This window comes from Anguilla anguilla, chromosome 19 (assembly GCF_013347855.1).
Source record: "Anguilla anguilla isolate fAngAng1 chromosome 19, fAngAng1.pri, whole genome shotgun sequence".
NCBI lineage: Eukaryota > Metazoa > Chordata > Actinopteri > Anguilliformes > Anguillidae > Anguilla > Anguilla anguilla.
This window is the reverse complement of record NC_049219.1, coordinates 4418648-4433735: the sequence shown is the minus strand read 5'-3', so window position 1 is coordinate 4433735 and position 15088 is coordinate 4418648. Positions and strand designations below refer to the sequence as shown.

The following is a 15088-nucleotide window of genomic DNA, read 5'->3' as shown; positions in this document are numbered from 1 at the left end:
ATTATTTATTTAAACATACATTGCGCCAAATTCCAAAAATATTTGAGACAAGCATTAATGAGTTTGAAATAGACAATTCTTCTGTGAGACTGACAATTAGATTTATCTCTCCAATATGAGTCGACAAGTGTTTACATTACATTACATTTATTTCGCAGACGCTTTTATCCAAAGCGACGTAAAAAAAGTGCATATCATAGTCATAGACAACTGCTGAACACAGATTCAGTAAGGTACAATACTTATTTTGTACAGCTATTTCTAGCCAAGAACACAGTTCACACAGTGAACACTATTCTGACCTAACCTCTGCAAAGCCAACTAGGCAGAAGAATAAGCTACAGTATTAGGACAAATACAAATTACCAAAAGGCGCTGGGATGGGGCAACATGTAACAAGTGACATGAAAGGGGGTTTTTTTTATTTATTTTATTTTATTTTTTTTTAAAGAGTGAAATATACAGCATGGTGGTGGTTAGTCTAGGTATAGTCTGAAGAGATGAGTCTTCAGGCCACGGCGGAAGATGGGTAGTGAGGGGGAGGTTCGGAGAGGGACGGGGAGTTCGTTCCACCACTGGGGAGCTAGGGTGGAGAAGCAATGTGATCCCTTTACAAGGCGCCCTGCTGCCGCAGAGCGGAGTGGTCGAGCAGGCACATAGAAACGAGTCATGTCCTGCAAGTAGATGGGGGCTGTCCTGTTGGCAGCAGTATAGGCAAGGGTCAGGGCTTTGAACCGGATCCTGGAGGCGACCGGTAGCCAGTGGAGTGATCGCAGCAGAGGAGTGACGTGGGAGAATTTGGGAAGGTTGTAGATGAGTCGGGCAGCGGCATTCTGAATCATCTGAAGTGGCTGTATGGCACAAGCTGGCAGGCTTGCAAGGAGAGAGTTGCAGTAATCAAGGCGAGAGGTCACCGTAGCCTGGACGAGCAGCTGGGTGGAGTGCGTCGTCAGGTATGGTCGAATCATTCTGAAGGAATCTGCAGGACCGTGATGTTGCCTTGATGTGCTCCTTGAGGTCCAGCTGGTCATCCAGGACCACCCCCAAGCTCTTGGCAGAGTGAGAGGCAGTCACTGTGGTGCCATCAACCGTGATTGAGAGCTCACGAAGTAAGGAGGTCTTGCACGGGAAGAAGAGCAGCTCAGTTTTGTTGAGGTTGAGCTTCAGATGGTGGCTGGCCATCCAGGTGGAGATGTCAGCCAGGCAGGAAGAGATCTTATCATTGACCTGTGTGGCCAAGGGGGGGAAAGAAAAGAAGAGTTGTGTGTCATCTGCATAACAATGATAGGAGAAGCCATGTGAATTAATAACTGAACCAAGAGATCTGGGCTGCGTTTCCGAGTTTCGATGTACCTTAACGTTTTACGAAGGTTCTTAAGGTATACCTTTCAAAGGGAAACCGCTTTTTTACGAGTGTTTCCCGGACTATACCTTAAGGCAACTGTTAAGGGACACCTCAAAGGTACATCGTAAGTTGGAGCTGGCCTTCACTGTGGTGCTGAAAAGTTTATCAATCGATGCCAAGCGAATCGATTGTCTCACTTGTAAAGGCTTGTGAATGACGTTTTAATATAACAAGTGTTGTCATAATCATTTTACATTTTACAATCTAATATTGCAGAAGAGGGAGATATGCCTACTAGAGATCATCTGCTAATCTCTTTAAGAGTCTGTTAAGACGAAACCTTGGGATAGTTTCAATAAATACGTACATATAGGCTACAAAGGATAAAATAAAAAGCATCAATCGGGACATATAAGCCATAGTCTGGGACTTCGTGGAAGCCAAGGGAAAAGGATATAGGCTACATATGGGTGAATTATTTTGTTCTTATTGAAACAAAGGTCTAATGTTAATTTGTTTTTGTCACACAATGTATAGGCAACTGTAGCAGCATATCACTGCACTGCACTGATTCCCGCGAACTTTTCTCTGCAATGAAAAAATAATCGTAGATGAAAGGCAAAAGCGCGTCTGTGGAAATTGATCATGATGAATTCTATACCGGGTGCCTTATGAATAGGTCTACCTGTTATGCTGTTGGATAATCTTAAATTTAACCAAGAATATCATTATTGGGTTGTTTACCGAAAATCGTAAAACAACATGGTAAGAAAAATGTTCCATAATGTTGATATTTACTCAGTGCTATTTTGTTTTATATAGGAGGTGTGAGCTAAAGGAAGGGGATGTAGATCATTTGGCTATGTTTGTCCATTATGAGCCACTGTACCTGTATGTGTGTTTATGGCTAGGCCAATCAACGTGCTCTAGTTCGGTCATGCAAGTAGACTCACTCAACGTTGTTTTTGCACACACAGGTTTTATATTCTTAATAAACCGGCGGTTTGTTCCAAGTCAGTGTGATCATTGACTCACACACAAACGAACTAATTTCTACAGGGTATGCAGTCAGAAAAGCCATATCCTAAGTTAGCGCCACTACGTATAAATTAAAAAAACTTTTTTTTCTTTTCACAAATTGGATTAGTATCGTGGATAGGCCCTATACTTAATTACCATCATGATGGGTATAGACAGGTAAAACGACAACATTCTCACGACATGCTATGCACAGACACGTTGATTGGATAATTACTTTTCGTAAAGTTAATATTAAACTCATTTTCGCATGCCGATGTGCTACTAGATGCGCACTGTAGTACAACTGTCGATTTGAAAAGCAAAATGTTGGCATAATAAGGCAAAACTGTGACAGGATTACCGGAGCGCAGCGCTAAGGGACAGCTTACGAGTGCCTCAGACCACCCTTTTAAAGGTATACCTTAATTAAGGTATACCTTAGCTAAGGAGACGCTGGGAAACAGCTCCAGACCTAAAGGAAGAGCTTAAGGTATACCTTACGACGCACGTAGCGCTAAGGAGACTCTGGGAAACGCAGCCCTGGTGTATAAGGAGAACAGCAGAGGACCCAGTACAGATCCCTGCGGCACTCCCATAACAAGTGGATGAGAAGCAGAGGCAGACCCCTTCCAGGTGACTTGGTAGGTCCTATCTGCAAGATAGGAAGCGAACCAAGACAGGGCAGTCCCGGTGATCCCATCCCAGCCAAGGTGGAGAGGAGTATTTTATGGTTGACCGTGTCGAAAGCTGCAGACAGGTCAAGAAGGATCAGGACAGAGGAGAGGCGTGAGGCTCTTGCAGTGGCAAGTGCCTCTGTCACAGCTAGGAGCGCAGTCTCTGTTGAGTGCCCGGATCGGAAGCCAGACTGGTGAGGGTCTAGCAGGTTGTTCTGATGGAGAAAAGAGGTTAGTTGTTTAAGAACTGCTCGTTCAAGGGTTTTGGACAGAAAGGGTAGAAGCGATACGGGTCGATAATTCGTTACATCGGAGGGGTCTGAGGTGGGTTTTTTGAGAAGTGGGGTAACACGAGCCATCTTAAAATCAGAGGGAACATGACCAGAGGAGAGAGAGGAATTAACAATAGAGGACAGATAGGGAAGGAACTCGCTGGAAATGGATTGGAGAACTTTAGATGGGATGGGGTCAAGTGGACAGGTGGTTGCACGATGAGAGGTGATGAGCTGTAATACATCGGAGTCCTCCAGCATCTCAAAGGAGGTCAGTGTGGCTGTGGGTTTGTCCTGGGGGGTTGTGGGGCTCACTGGATGGGCGAAGGAGTTCCGGATTGTAGCCACCTTTCCTTCAAAGGCAGCCAGAAAGTCATCTGCGGAGAGGGAAGAGGGAGGTGGGGGTGGAGGAGGAATGAGGAGGGAAGAGAAGGTGGAGAATAGTTTGTGTGGATTAGAGACACATGCACTGATCTTAGATTGAAAAAATGAGGCTTTCGCTGACGTGAGGGCAGATGTGAAAGTCGCCAGCAGGGTATGATATGCAATCAGGTCATCAGAGGATCGGGATTTCCTCCACTTCCTCTCTGCAGCCCGCAGTGATGTTCTGCTGGAGCATAGTGACTCAGTCAGCCATGGGCAGGGGGGTGAGGAGCGTGCTGGTTTGGAGACAAGAGGTGTTTGATCGAGCGTGCTGGTTTGGAGACAAGAGGTGTTTGATCAATAGATAATTAAGCCCACCACAGAAGTGCATTCACCCACAAGTGTAGGCTTTCCACCCATTCAACCTACTGATGTGGTGTGGCTATCTGTCACACCACTATCTGTCATTTGCACCTCTGAACTGGTAAAGCAGAGGAAGTCAGCAGGACCATAATTATCACCTGTCAAATCACTGGATTCAGATGTCCATCAGACCCCTATTATCACCTGTCAAATCACTGGATTCAGATGATCATCCTTTTCATAAAGTTGACTGTTTATAGCCCATTTTTTAACAGACCTCTCCCACTCACAGACAGGTCCCTCCCCCACACAGCCAGGCCTCTCCCCCACACAGCCCGACCCCTCCCAAAAACAGCAAGGCCTCTCCCCCAAACAGTCAGTCCCCTCCTCCACACAGCCAAGCCCCTCCCCCACACATCCAGGCCCCTCCCCCACACAGTCAATCCCCTCCGCAAAACAGCCAGGCCCCTCCCCAACACAGCTAGTCCGCTCCCCCACACAGCCAGGCCCCTCCCCCACACAGCCAGGCCTCTCCCCCAAACAGCCAGGCCCCTTCCCTACACAGCCAGGCCCCTCCCCAATACAGACAGCCCCGTCCCCCAACGCTATTGGCCCACCTGTTTTTGTCTGGATGGTGCTAACGCTCATGACCGTGCTGTCCCCACACAGGGCCTCCACCCTGCTGCTGTACTGGTGGCAGGGAAGCAGGCCTGTCACTGTGTACCAGGTGAGGAGCGTGGAGCTCTGGAGCTCCCCCTGGTGGTATACCTTAAAGCTGGAGATGGAGGAGATGTTCTGCACAGACCAGCTCACCGTATAGTTGTGGGAGCCAAAGGAGGACTGGTGTAGGTTTATGATTTCAGAGTTTGCTAGAGGACAAAAAAATAAACAAAACTCTTGCATCAGGCAAAGCTTTCAAACAGTAGTATCCAAGACAATATTAGCATTCCCCGGTTAGATGTGTTGGAAGTGATGAAGTCGATTCACTGTTCAAAATTAGAGGAGAGATTGGCACACACTCTTAATCCAGCACATCCCATCATGTGCCAGGTCATGCGCCAGGGACACACTTAACAAAATCACATGATTTCCTTTGGCAGGAGCTTGGTAGTCCTGCACTGACAGCAACATCTAGTGAAAAATCCAAGAAACCTACAAGTACATTAAGTAAGTTGACAGGAAAGCCATACAGGTTTTTTCCACTAGCCTCTACCCTGGGGCTAGATAAAAGTATGCATCAATGTAGGACTGCACCATACATCTAACTGCAGTTTTTAAAGCGTATTAAGACTAACTGCGGGATTGTAGTGTATAGGCGTCTTTATTTAAACTGTTCGCTCCGGCATTATTTACTCAGTAAGTGCTGAATGTGCTGTGGTATCTGCAGCTTCCCATGCCAGGTTACCCAGTCTCTGGACCGGACATTTAAGCATTCTATAGGCAGATGTGACAGCCTTGCCGTGTGGAGATATTGCTAAGCAAGGAAGCAAGCCTGTCTGTGAGTAAGTCAAACCTATGCTGATTTGGAATCAGGAGATGAATCATCAAAATGTGTGCATTTAAAATATGTTGCAAACCACCACTCCAATCCCGCACAGTTCAGTTAAGCTGTGCCATTGTTGTGAATGATGGACTTGTGTGTTATCTTTCTTTCTTTTCCATGGGAGCAACATAGAGAGATTTTACTTTAGTTCACTTACACTACAAGCCAAACGGTATTAGGCTACCTGTGGTTTAAAAAACATGCATCGATAAGATTTCAGTCAATTTAACAATTTTACTCCTCTGCCTCCAGAAAGATTAGACAGACCTCCAATTCATTTCTTTAACTGTAATTAAAGCCAAAGGAGGGTATTTTGAGAAAAGTTGTTTTCAAAGTTGTTTTAAGTAAAACTTGTGTTATCGTAGGTAGAAATTGAAAAATGTCTGTACTTTGGTTCGTTATTCAATAAATGTCAATAAATTAACTGAATTTCTCCCTACCTAAAGTTTCTTCTAAAAATTATTTTTTAAACCCACAGATGGCCTAATACTTTTGGCCTGAACTGTATTGTACACCACACAACCAATACATGGCCAAAAGTATGTGGACACCTGACATTCAACATCTTATCCAAAATAATTGATGTTAATATGGAGTTGGCCCACCCTTTGTTGCTATAACAACTTCCACTCTTCTGGGAAGGCCCTATTCAAGATACCAGAGCACTGCTGCAGGGATTTGCACTGATTGGGCCATTAGGTCTGGCTCACAGTTGGCTTTCCAATCCCAAAGGTGTTGGATGGACTTGCAGTCAGGTTTCTGTGCAGGCCAGTCAAGTTCATCCACACCATTCTCAAACCGTTGGGAAAGCATAGAATCATCCAGAATGTGATTGTATGCTGTAGCATTAAGATTTGCTGTCACTGGGCCTAGCCCAAACCATGAAGAACAGTCCCAGAACAAGGGGTGTTCAGATACTTTTGGTCATATGGTGTGGGTGCCAGACACAGGCGCTCTGTAGCTATACCAGAGTTTCCATCACTGAGGACCATCCTGCTGAGGCGGGACTGGCCCGTAGACTGGCACACCACCTGAAGCCCCAGCTGCACCCTGCTACAGGGAGGCAAGCTGCCCACGGTGAACACCGGGCTGCCCAGCGTGTGTCTGAAGCTCCTCTCCTCCAGGACGTGGCCAGAGCCGTCCACGTGGAAGACCGTGAGCAGGAAGGCGGTGAGGCCCGAGGCGGGGTCGCTCGGGGGGCAGTCCCATCCCACGGTCACGCTGTTGCTGTCCCAAGCGGTCACCCTGAAGTTCCTGGGCACGTCAGGATCTGGGCATTCACACAGGGAACTTAACACGGCACTCTGAGCACGCACCAGCACAGCCAAGCTTTACAATGTGATCATTCACACAAACAGGCTAACCCATGAGCCTATGTTCGGCTACAGTAATTGAACAATGCTAATGAACCTGCTGGTGCTCATATGGCAATAGGGCAGTTCACAGAAGTGTGCTACTTATCAGACCTCCAAAAGAAGGGAGTCAGCAAATTAGATAGATACAGTGCTCAGTAGCAAAATACCCTACTGGATCAGCATTATGTGAACCTTAGGTTCTCCATAATATAATGTGATCAAGTTTTGTATCGTTACAGTAGAAACCTGATAACATGGGAAACAAGTTGGTGTCTTTGGTGGTGGGGTGCTGACTAAAGATCTTGATACAAATGGGTCAGTGGCCAGCCAGATACCAAGGTTAACCCGGTGTGATAAGCTTACAGAAGCAGGATCATTGATCTGTACTGTTTTGTCCTGATTGTGTCTTTATTTCATGGCTTGGTGTTTTGCTTTGATCTTTTTGTATATATGGGGAAAGGTGCAATGGTTCAGGGAGACTCGTCTAAACTCGTCTCCTGCGCATATGCAAATGTGTATAGCCATTTCACCACTCACATTTTGCACCATTGTATATCGTTAATATTACTGGACACACTGAACAATAAACTGCATTCATTTTAACCTGCCATTCTTCGTTGACTCTTGCCACTGTACACCTAGCAGCTTAAGGTCCTAACATACACATAGAACTGAGGATATCAGCACCTCGTAGTTACTGGCCTATACACTAGTGTTGTAACAGTTCATACTCAATTGTATTTATGCAGGCTACACAAGCCAGAGACATGTCTGCCTCTACCAAGTTTTAGACAGCGATCAGTATAGAGACACACTACTGGTGGAAAGCAGTTTCCTCTGGCCATGCATTACTGTTAGCACCAGAGGAAAGGTGAAAACACTATTTTGGAGTCAGATAATCAAGATAACATGAAATTAATCCCATTCCAGCAAGACTACACACGTTCCTTCACCACTCAGATACTTCCACTGTTTGGTTTGCGGACGGGTTTCTTACAGTTGGTGACCTCCACATGCCGTATGGAGTATCTGAGGGGTTTCTTACATGAATCTACTCACATACACCTGCTGGTGCACACACAAATCTACTGGTGCTCATATGAATCTACTGGTGCTCATATGATCCTAAAGGTTCTCTTACAAATTTACTGGTGCTCATATGAATCTACTTGTGCTCATATGAATCCAAAGGTTCTCTTACAAATCTACTGCTGCTCATATGAATCTACTGCTGCTCATATGAATCTACTGGTGCTCATATATACCTGCTGGTGCACATCTGAATCTGCTGGTTCACATATGACTCTAAAGGCTCTCTTACAAATCTACTGGTGCTCATATGAATCTACTGGTGCTCATATGAATCTACTGTGCAAATGTACAGTACTCGGAAATGGCTATGGATAACAGTGCTGCCCATAATGCACATAATGTAGAAAGCACAAGATACTAATAACAATGGCTATTTAGCAGGGAGAATTAAGTGAACAAAATGTCACGTGGTGGATAGAAGCATGAAAATTGGTATGAAAAATACATTTTAAAGACAAGCTGAAAACAGGAACATTCTTGTTACCCATAACATTTGTGTGTGTATTGGAGTGAAATGTATGTATATAGATGGTAATTCAACAAACTTTGTGGTCAGACTGTGAAACTTAACAATAGTCAGGGTTTTGAACACAGTCTAACGTCATACACATTAGTGTCACTTAGGATGTAGGGGAGAGTCGGTATAAACGTAAGGCATAAATATAACACGGTAATTATATTTTTGTTCACTGCTGCTACAGTCGTCATTTGAGGATTGTATACGCGCAATTCAATCCTATACCGAATGATTCATGGAAAAGAAACAGCATTTATCACATGCATTTATTATAAGCACACACCAGATTAGTCTGTATAGTAGGCTTTTGCTATTGGGTTTTGTGTTAGTTTTTAATTGCAAATTAATTGTTTTACATTGGCAAATTGCTCGTAGTTGTGTCTCTCCTGTCAGCATCTAGTTCCTCGTTTACGAAATAGGGAAATGGACAATTATTGAAATGACTGAATTATTCAAATAAACAATTATTGTTTAACATTTTCATGTGGGGAAAAATTATTTCTTTCGAGGCATCTTTGAGAGAGACCAGCAAAGTCGTGCTCAGACGAGAGACACCAGCTACAAGCAAGCGAGGGGAACGTGAAACCTGACACCATGATAGGTTGAATAAAAATAGGTATTAATTATTCAACGGTTTTTACTGACAGAGGTCAAAGTGTGCAATGATTTTAAAATGCAGGTTTTGGTGACGGTCAGGTGCGAATGTCTCGCCCTCTCCTCTGACGTGCGTTTGAGCTGCTGTTTGTAGCCCTTTGTAATTTCATTGGAGCAAATTTCATCCCGCTGTCTGTGGTTGTTGCTGTTTCAATGCCATTAAAATCCTTTTTGCTCAAATATACTGGCTTGTGCAAACTTATTTTCAATTTATCCTCAATAGCACTGTATCCTACAGTGTGAATATAGTTTATTCCACTGATAATGTTTGGTGTGAGGGTTCAGTTGCTAAATAGCCTGCCAGAGGAGAGACCGACACATTCGCACATCTGCATTCCGTATCAGCACCTGGCTATTGTCAGGCAGTGGGGGTGTGAAGACAAGCCAAACTCCAGTAAACAGTCCTAAAAAAGTTTTAGTCATCCAGTCAGACTTAGGCTGCATTCACACCAGATCAGGCAATGCGGCACCTTCCCGCAGGGTTGTGCGGAGGTGTGGGCGTGTCACTACATGGCCCATTTGCATGATGTCATGTTGTGAACTTTAACCCCCCTCCCTCCATTTCCTGTCTGCTAACTCAAACAAATGGAAACAAACCGAAGGAAGCTTCTTGCTATCGTTATTTTGCAGCGTAGATTGCAAGCCAGACGTCGAAGCTGGGTACACAAAATAAACCAAGCGAGGACACAACTGGGAGAGTATCATTGTTTGGTCCATGAACTCCATAGTGCTAGGTACAATAAACTAGCATGCAAGAACTGCTAAATAGCGAGTCTTTTTTTATACAGCTTAATTCCGAAGTTCAGAATTAATATTTAGCTAGTAACTATTGTTTTGGTACTTGTCCCATTACCCGGCACCGTCAAATCATGATGACGATCATAAAATCAAGTCTTAGGAAATGAATTCCATCAGTAATTCATCTGACAGTTGCTCAGTAAACAGCGGAATGCTACATGGTAATTTAAACAACTTACGTGATTGGCCACCGCAGCGTGACGTCGGGTTGCGTTACGGCAAAAGTTGATTCTGGTTCTACTTCTTCCCCCAGGCCGCTACATTTTTTTTTCGGCACCCAATGCGGTCCCCACCCCGCAGCCTAAGTGCACTACCCCGATTCAAATGAACGGGAGGACTGCCGTTTTTCCTGCATTGCCTGATCTAGTGTGAATGCAGCCTTAGCATATATTATTGAGTTTGTTTGTTTAACATCCATACGTTCACCCAACTCAAAAAATGAGAAATGTTTTTATTAGTAAGCTAGCTGGCATGTATTAACTATCATAAACAAGTATTAACTATCAAGTCTAATTTTTCCACCATAATTAAGACACGCGTGACAGAACGTTGCTGACTGTAGCATACTATTCCAATAACTCGGGAGAACCTCCTTGTGGTATAACTTTGACATTTCCATCACAAATGAGCAGTTTTGGCTGCATCTTTTTACTAAGTGGTTGAGCCCCCATAAGGTGATACCTATAATTTGGTGCGTCAGATGTTTGTTTGTTAGCCTAACCGTGATTGTGACACAGCCTTGCTGCGCGATTACTGTGGTCAGAGCCTATGAGCTAGATTTCTGTAACAAAGTGTGATATGCAGATACAGATGCGCATTCCTTCAGTCGAAACGATATTTCTGAAATAATCGGGTCATGGGGCCCCCTAAACTGGCTCCGCACCCCCTGTCCTAATACTCAAGCTCTGCCACTGGGCAGTGGTCAAATAAAGCAATGTGTTTTCACGTGTGCAATTATTTCAAAGGGTAATGAATCTCTTATTGCCTATATTACAAAAACACTATACTTCAGAAATACAACTGTTGGAACTGAACCAGCTGTGCACTTTATTTCAAGAAAATAGTTTTGCAACACAGCCTATCGTTTCATAATATGCATGAAGGTTGTTGTGGGAAGTAACGGAAGTAATAAAAACATGGTCTTTTAAATGTTAAACGACCACATATTCGTGTAAAAACCCATAGAAACATTTTGTATGTTCTATTTGCTCAAAGATTTGAAAGAATAATCTTAAATTTAATTTGGATATCTCCGTTCACCCTGCTGGTTCCTTTTGTTTCGTAAATGAGCAATTTGAGGCGTAAATCGGGCAGTCTGTCAAAAAAATTGATGAAGACTGTTACATTAGGCCATCTATCGCTTGCAGAGATATGGATAATGAGGTATGTAGTGTAGTGCTCATTATCTAGGCTTCACCAAGATCATGTCTGCAGTGTGGTAAGCATTTTAGTTTTACAAATGGGTGTATTTAATTTTCAATTCCTAGTTCTCAACCTGCTGCCAGTGTTCGATGATGCATATCCCTAGGGTGGTCAAACCTGTTTAGACAATTTTTCAGAAAACAGTGTTTGACAGTTTATTTTTAATCCATAATGGCATAAATGACGCACTCTTACTGGTGAATGCAGTGACCACAGTGAGGCACAGGACGGGGGGGGGGGGCGGATGCAGACGCACTCTTACCGGTGAGCGCGGTGAGGCACAGGACCGTGGAGGGGGGGGGGCAGACGCACTCTTACCGGTCAGCGCGGTGAGGCACAGGACCGCGGGGCCGAGCGCCATCTCCACACACGCCACGTAGCTCCGGCAGCCGTCCAGGCCAGCGAAATCGGTAGTGCCACCTGCGCGTGGTCTCATTGCACAGGACCGTCAGGCCGTCCAGGTCCGGCCGGTACAGCGCCACTCTGTGCAGGGGGTTGGGGGGGACATGGGGGCTCCCTCGCCAGGAGACCAATAGCGTGGAGGCACCCCGAGACTCCGCCCTCAGTGGAAAGCGGTGGGTGTGGCCTGGGGAGAGCAGGGTGTGCTTGAGAAACTGGCATTGTAACCCAGGAGGTCATTTATGCCAAGCTGCACTACTGATGGAGCCTTCAAAGACACTAGTTTCCATAGATAAGCTATGGTTAATGAAGAACAGTAAGCCAACATCTAATATTAAGCCATAAAAAGATATTAGTAAAAAGCTAGAATTCTGGAATCCTGAAATGAGGCAATGTTCATTTAATTTGTATAGTGATCATTTCAATTATCCATATGGAAACAATTTAATTATCAGTATGTATGTAGCTATCCAATTAAACTGCTTTATACACTGATTTGGACCATTTAACAAACTGATTCTAAGCTTTGAAGTTATGTGCAAAAAGCCCCATGTATTTGGCACAGAAATTAATTTAATACCCTGAAATTATATTCTTAGTAAAAATAGAAATATTCTGGTAAATTACATATTCAAAGGAAGAAGTAGTTCTGGGGCCTGATGCATAGAGTTTGCGTGGATTTAATTATATTGTACAACCATTTGCACATTTTGTACAATTTGCTTAGAAATGAATGAAGTTTTAAATCACACATGCAGATTTTATTTATAAATCACAAATATCCCTAAACTTGTATTCTCGTGAAGGAGCTTTATGACTCTACCAAGTGAACACCCTCAATTTCCTTATATGGGGGCATCATTTCACCATTTAAATCTCTTGGAAATAGCAGTAAAACTGCTAAATTTAATTGTAGTAAAATATAGAGGAACATACTGGTGGAAAAGTGAATTTAAAAAAAGAATTTTCAGAATGTTAGATTTAAATGCTGTTGCAATTAAAACAATTTGGAATGTGTTAAAATGTTCAGATCTTTGAAAACCTTATCTGGTCAAGTTCAGTTTCTGTTGATGTCCATAAGTGTAAAGAGATAGGCATACCAAGTGCAATGATAAAGTCCTCCTTTTGGTAGAGATAATGAGTGTCGTTTTCACAGGGAAACACTTCATTTGGCTGGAATGCCTTGAGAGCTTCCTGTTGTGAAAGAGAAATTGAAGATTCCGAATTAGCCATTCTAATGGAGAATTTAGGGGTCCGATTAACCACATCATCAACTCCCTTCTGTTAGACTGCAAAAGGGAAAACAGGCACTTGAGAAAAGTGACGACAGCACTAAACTTTTCAGTTTTACTTTTCAATAGTTTCCATGTTCATTCAGACATCTTGAGATGAGAAATTTGAAATGGCTCCAATTCAAAAGCACAAACCATGAGAGGGTCCACAGTGCTAAACATTCTGGTTGTCACGGTACGGGTAGGGGGGACCCAAACGCAGAGGGAAAAAAAAACACAAACTCAAAAGGGAAAATTAACAAAGACTTTACTAACACGACAGGCAAACAAGTAGGGAACAGAGGAGGCCACGAAGGGCAAAAACACAAACTCAAAATATCTAATGAAACAGGAACTCAAAAACACAGGCAGGACAGAGTACAAGTAAGTCAAACAAACACAAACAGATCACAAACACAGGCAGGTACATACGGTCGGCACAAACATACGTAGGAAACAAACACAGGAACAAAGGAAATGCAGAAACTCCAAAAAAACACTAGAAAACCAAGACATGGGCAGGAACACACGGGGCAGAGGCTTACGCACAAACAATCTGACATTACCACAAAGATCCAGCACCTGAGTCAAGGGAGGGGGAAACTTAAATAGAACAGACACTGACGAGACACAGGAGGGCACCATGAACAATCAGGCCACAGAGAGGGAAGGGAAAACGAGACAATCAAGAACCAATAATGAGACAATTGAAAACAATCATACAATTAACACAGGGGGAGCAGGACACAAAACAGAAGTGCCGCCATCTGGCGGCCCAACAGGGGAAACGCAGACAAGAACACAGGACCATGACAGGTTTCCCCTGTGTCAAAATAAAGCCCCACATTCACCAGCTGAGATCTGGTGACTGCAAAGGCCATACCATATGATTCACATCATTTTCATACTCATCAAACCGTTCAGTGACCCCTCAAGCTCGGGATAGAAATGTTTCATCATAGGATAAAGGTGATCGCTCAAAATAACTTTGTATTGATTTGCAGTGATCGTTCCCTCTTAGGGGACAAGCGGACCCAGACCATACCATGAAATTGCGCCCCACAGCATAACAGAGCCACTGGACGCCCTCATTGTAGGGGTCATGCATACAGGCCTATACTGTTTTCTTGGCATACCCCACACATGCACTCGCCCACTTGTGGAGAATATAACAAGGCAGCAGCACCCTACCTGGGAATTTAACCAGTAACCTTTGGGTTGCAAGTCCAGTTCCCATCTTTATAGAAGTAATTGTTCAAATTAAGTGGCCTGCAGCATAATTTAAGAGAGCCATCAATCTGCCACAAGACCGAGGTAATGGACCATATTTTGGAAAACATATGTCTAGCAGTTTCTATTATTGACCATGACAACAGTCATGAGCTAGATTGAAAGGTCAGTAACACTCACCCCACTTCTGCTGGGGGGGAGATACGCAGTTCTGTGCGCACTGCTCACATTGATGGAATCTGATGAGAAAAGCATGTTCAGCATTGGATCCATCTACATCGCCCCCGTCAGCAACAATGTTGGAGACATTGTCGGAGCTAGACGTCGGACTCGGCAGAGGAAATTCGTAAACAGGAATTGGTGGACTGCAGGTCAACCATACATTTGTAAACGGTCAATTAGCTTCGAATTACAATTAATGACCATGTCAGTTTCTGTAATTATATGTTTAACAAAAAATTATATTCTTGAAAGAGATTGGCCAAAAAGTACACGGATCGTACATGGACCTAAAAAGCATCGCCAAAACAGCGATACACTTATAAATCCAATTTACCAATCCAATTATGGATTTCCGTTCTCTTCTCCAATTCAGCTTCAAAGTCAAAGTCACAAACGTGTGAACAACTGAATTTCACACTTACCGGAAACAACTGAAAAGTTCCACACATGGGAGATTCCTTCATAGTCCGCGCGTAATGTGTGTACATCCAGTGTCGTTACTATCAACGACACAAGTTTGCCTTTACTTCCTATGGGTGTAAGTTCAT

The 15088-nt window shown here is 43.8% G+C and overlaps 1 protein-coding gene across 1 annotated transcript in view; it reads right to left on the bottom strand.

The window, feature by feature from the left end:
• LOC118219210 overlaps window positions 1-11854 on the bottom strand; it is a 92837-nt gene extending 80983 nt beyond the window's left edge. Inside the window, exons 1-3 of the mRNA XM_035402204.1 lie at window positions 11737-11854; window positions 6548-6850; window positions 4655-4906 (exon numbers count right to left, since the gene is read on the bottom strand). Of these exons, the coding sequence (XP_035258095.1) occupies window positions 4655-4906; window positions 6548-6850; window positions 11737-11854 (673 nt within the window). The remainder of the gene's footprint in view (window positions 1-4654; window positions 4907-6547; window positions 6851-11736) is intronic.
• Window positions 11855-15088: the final 3234 nt, after the last annotated feature.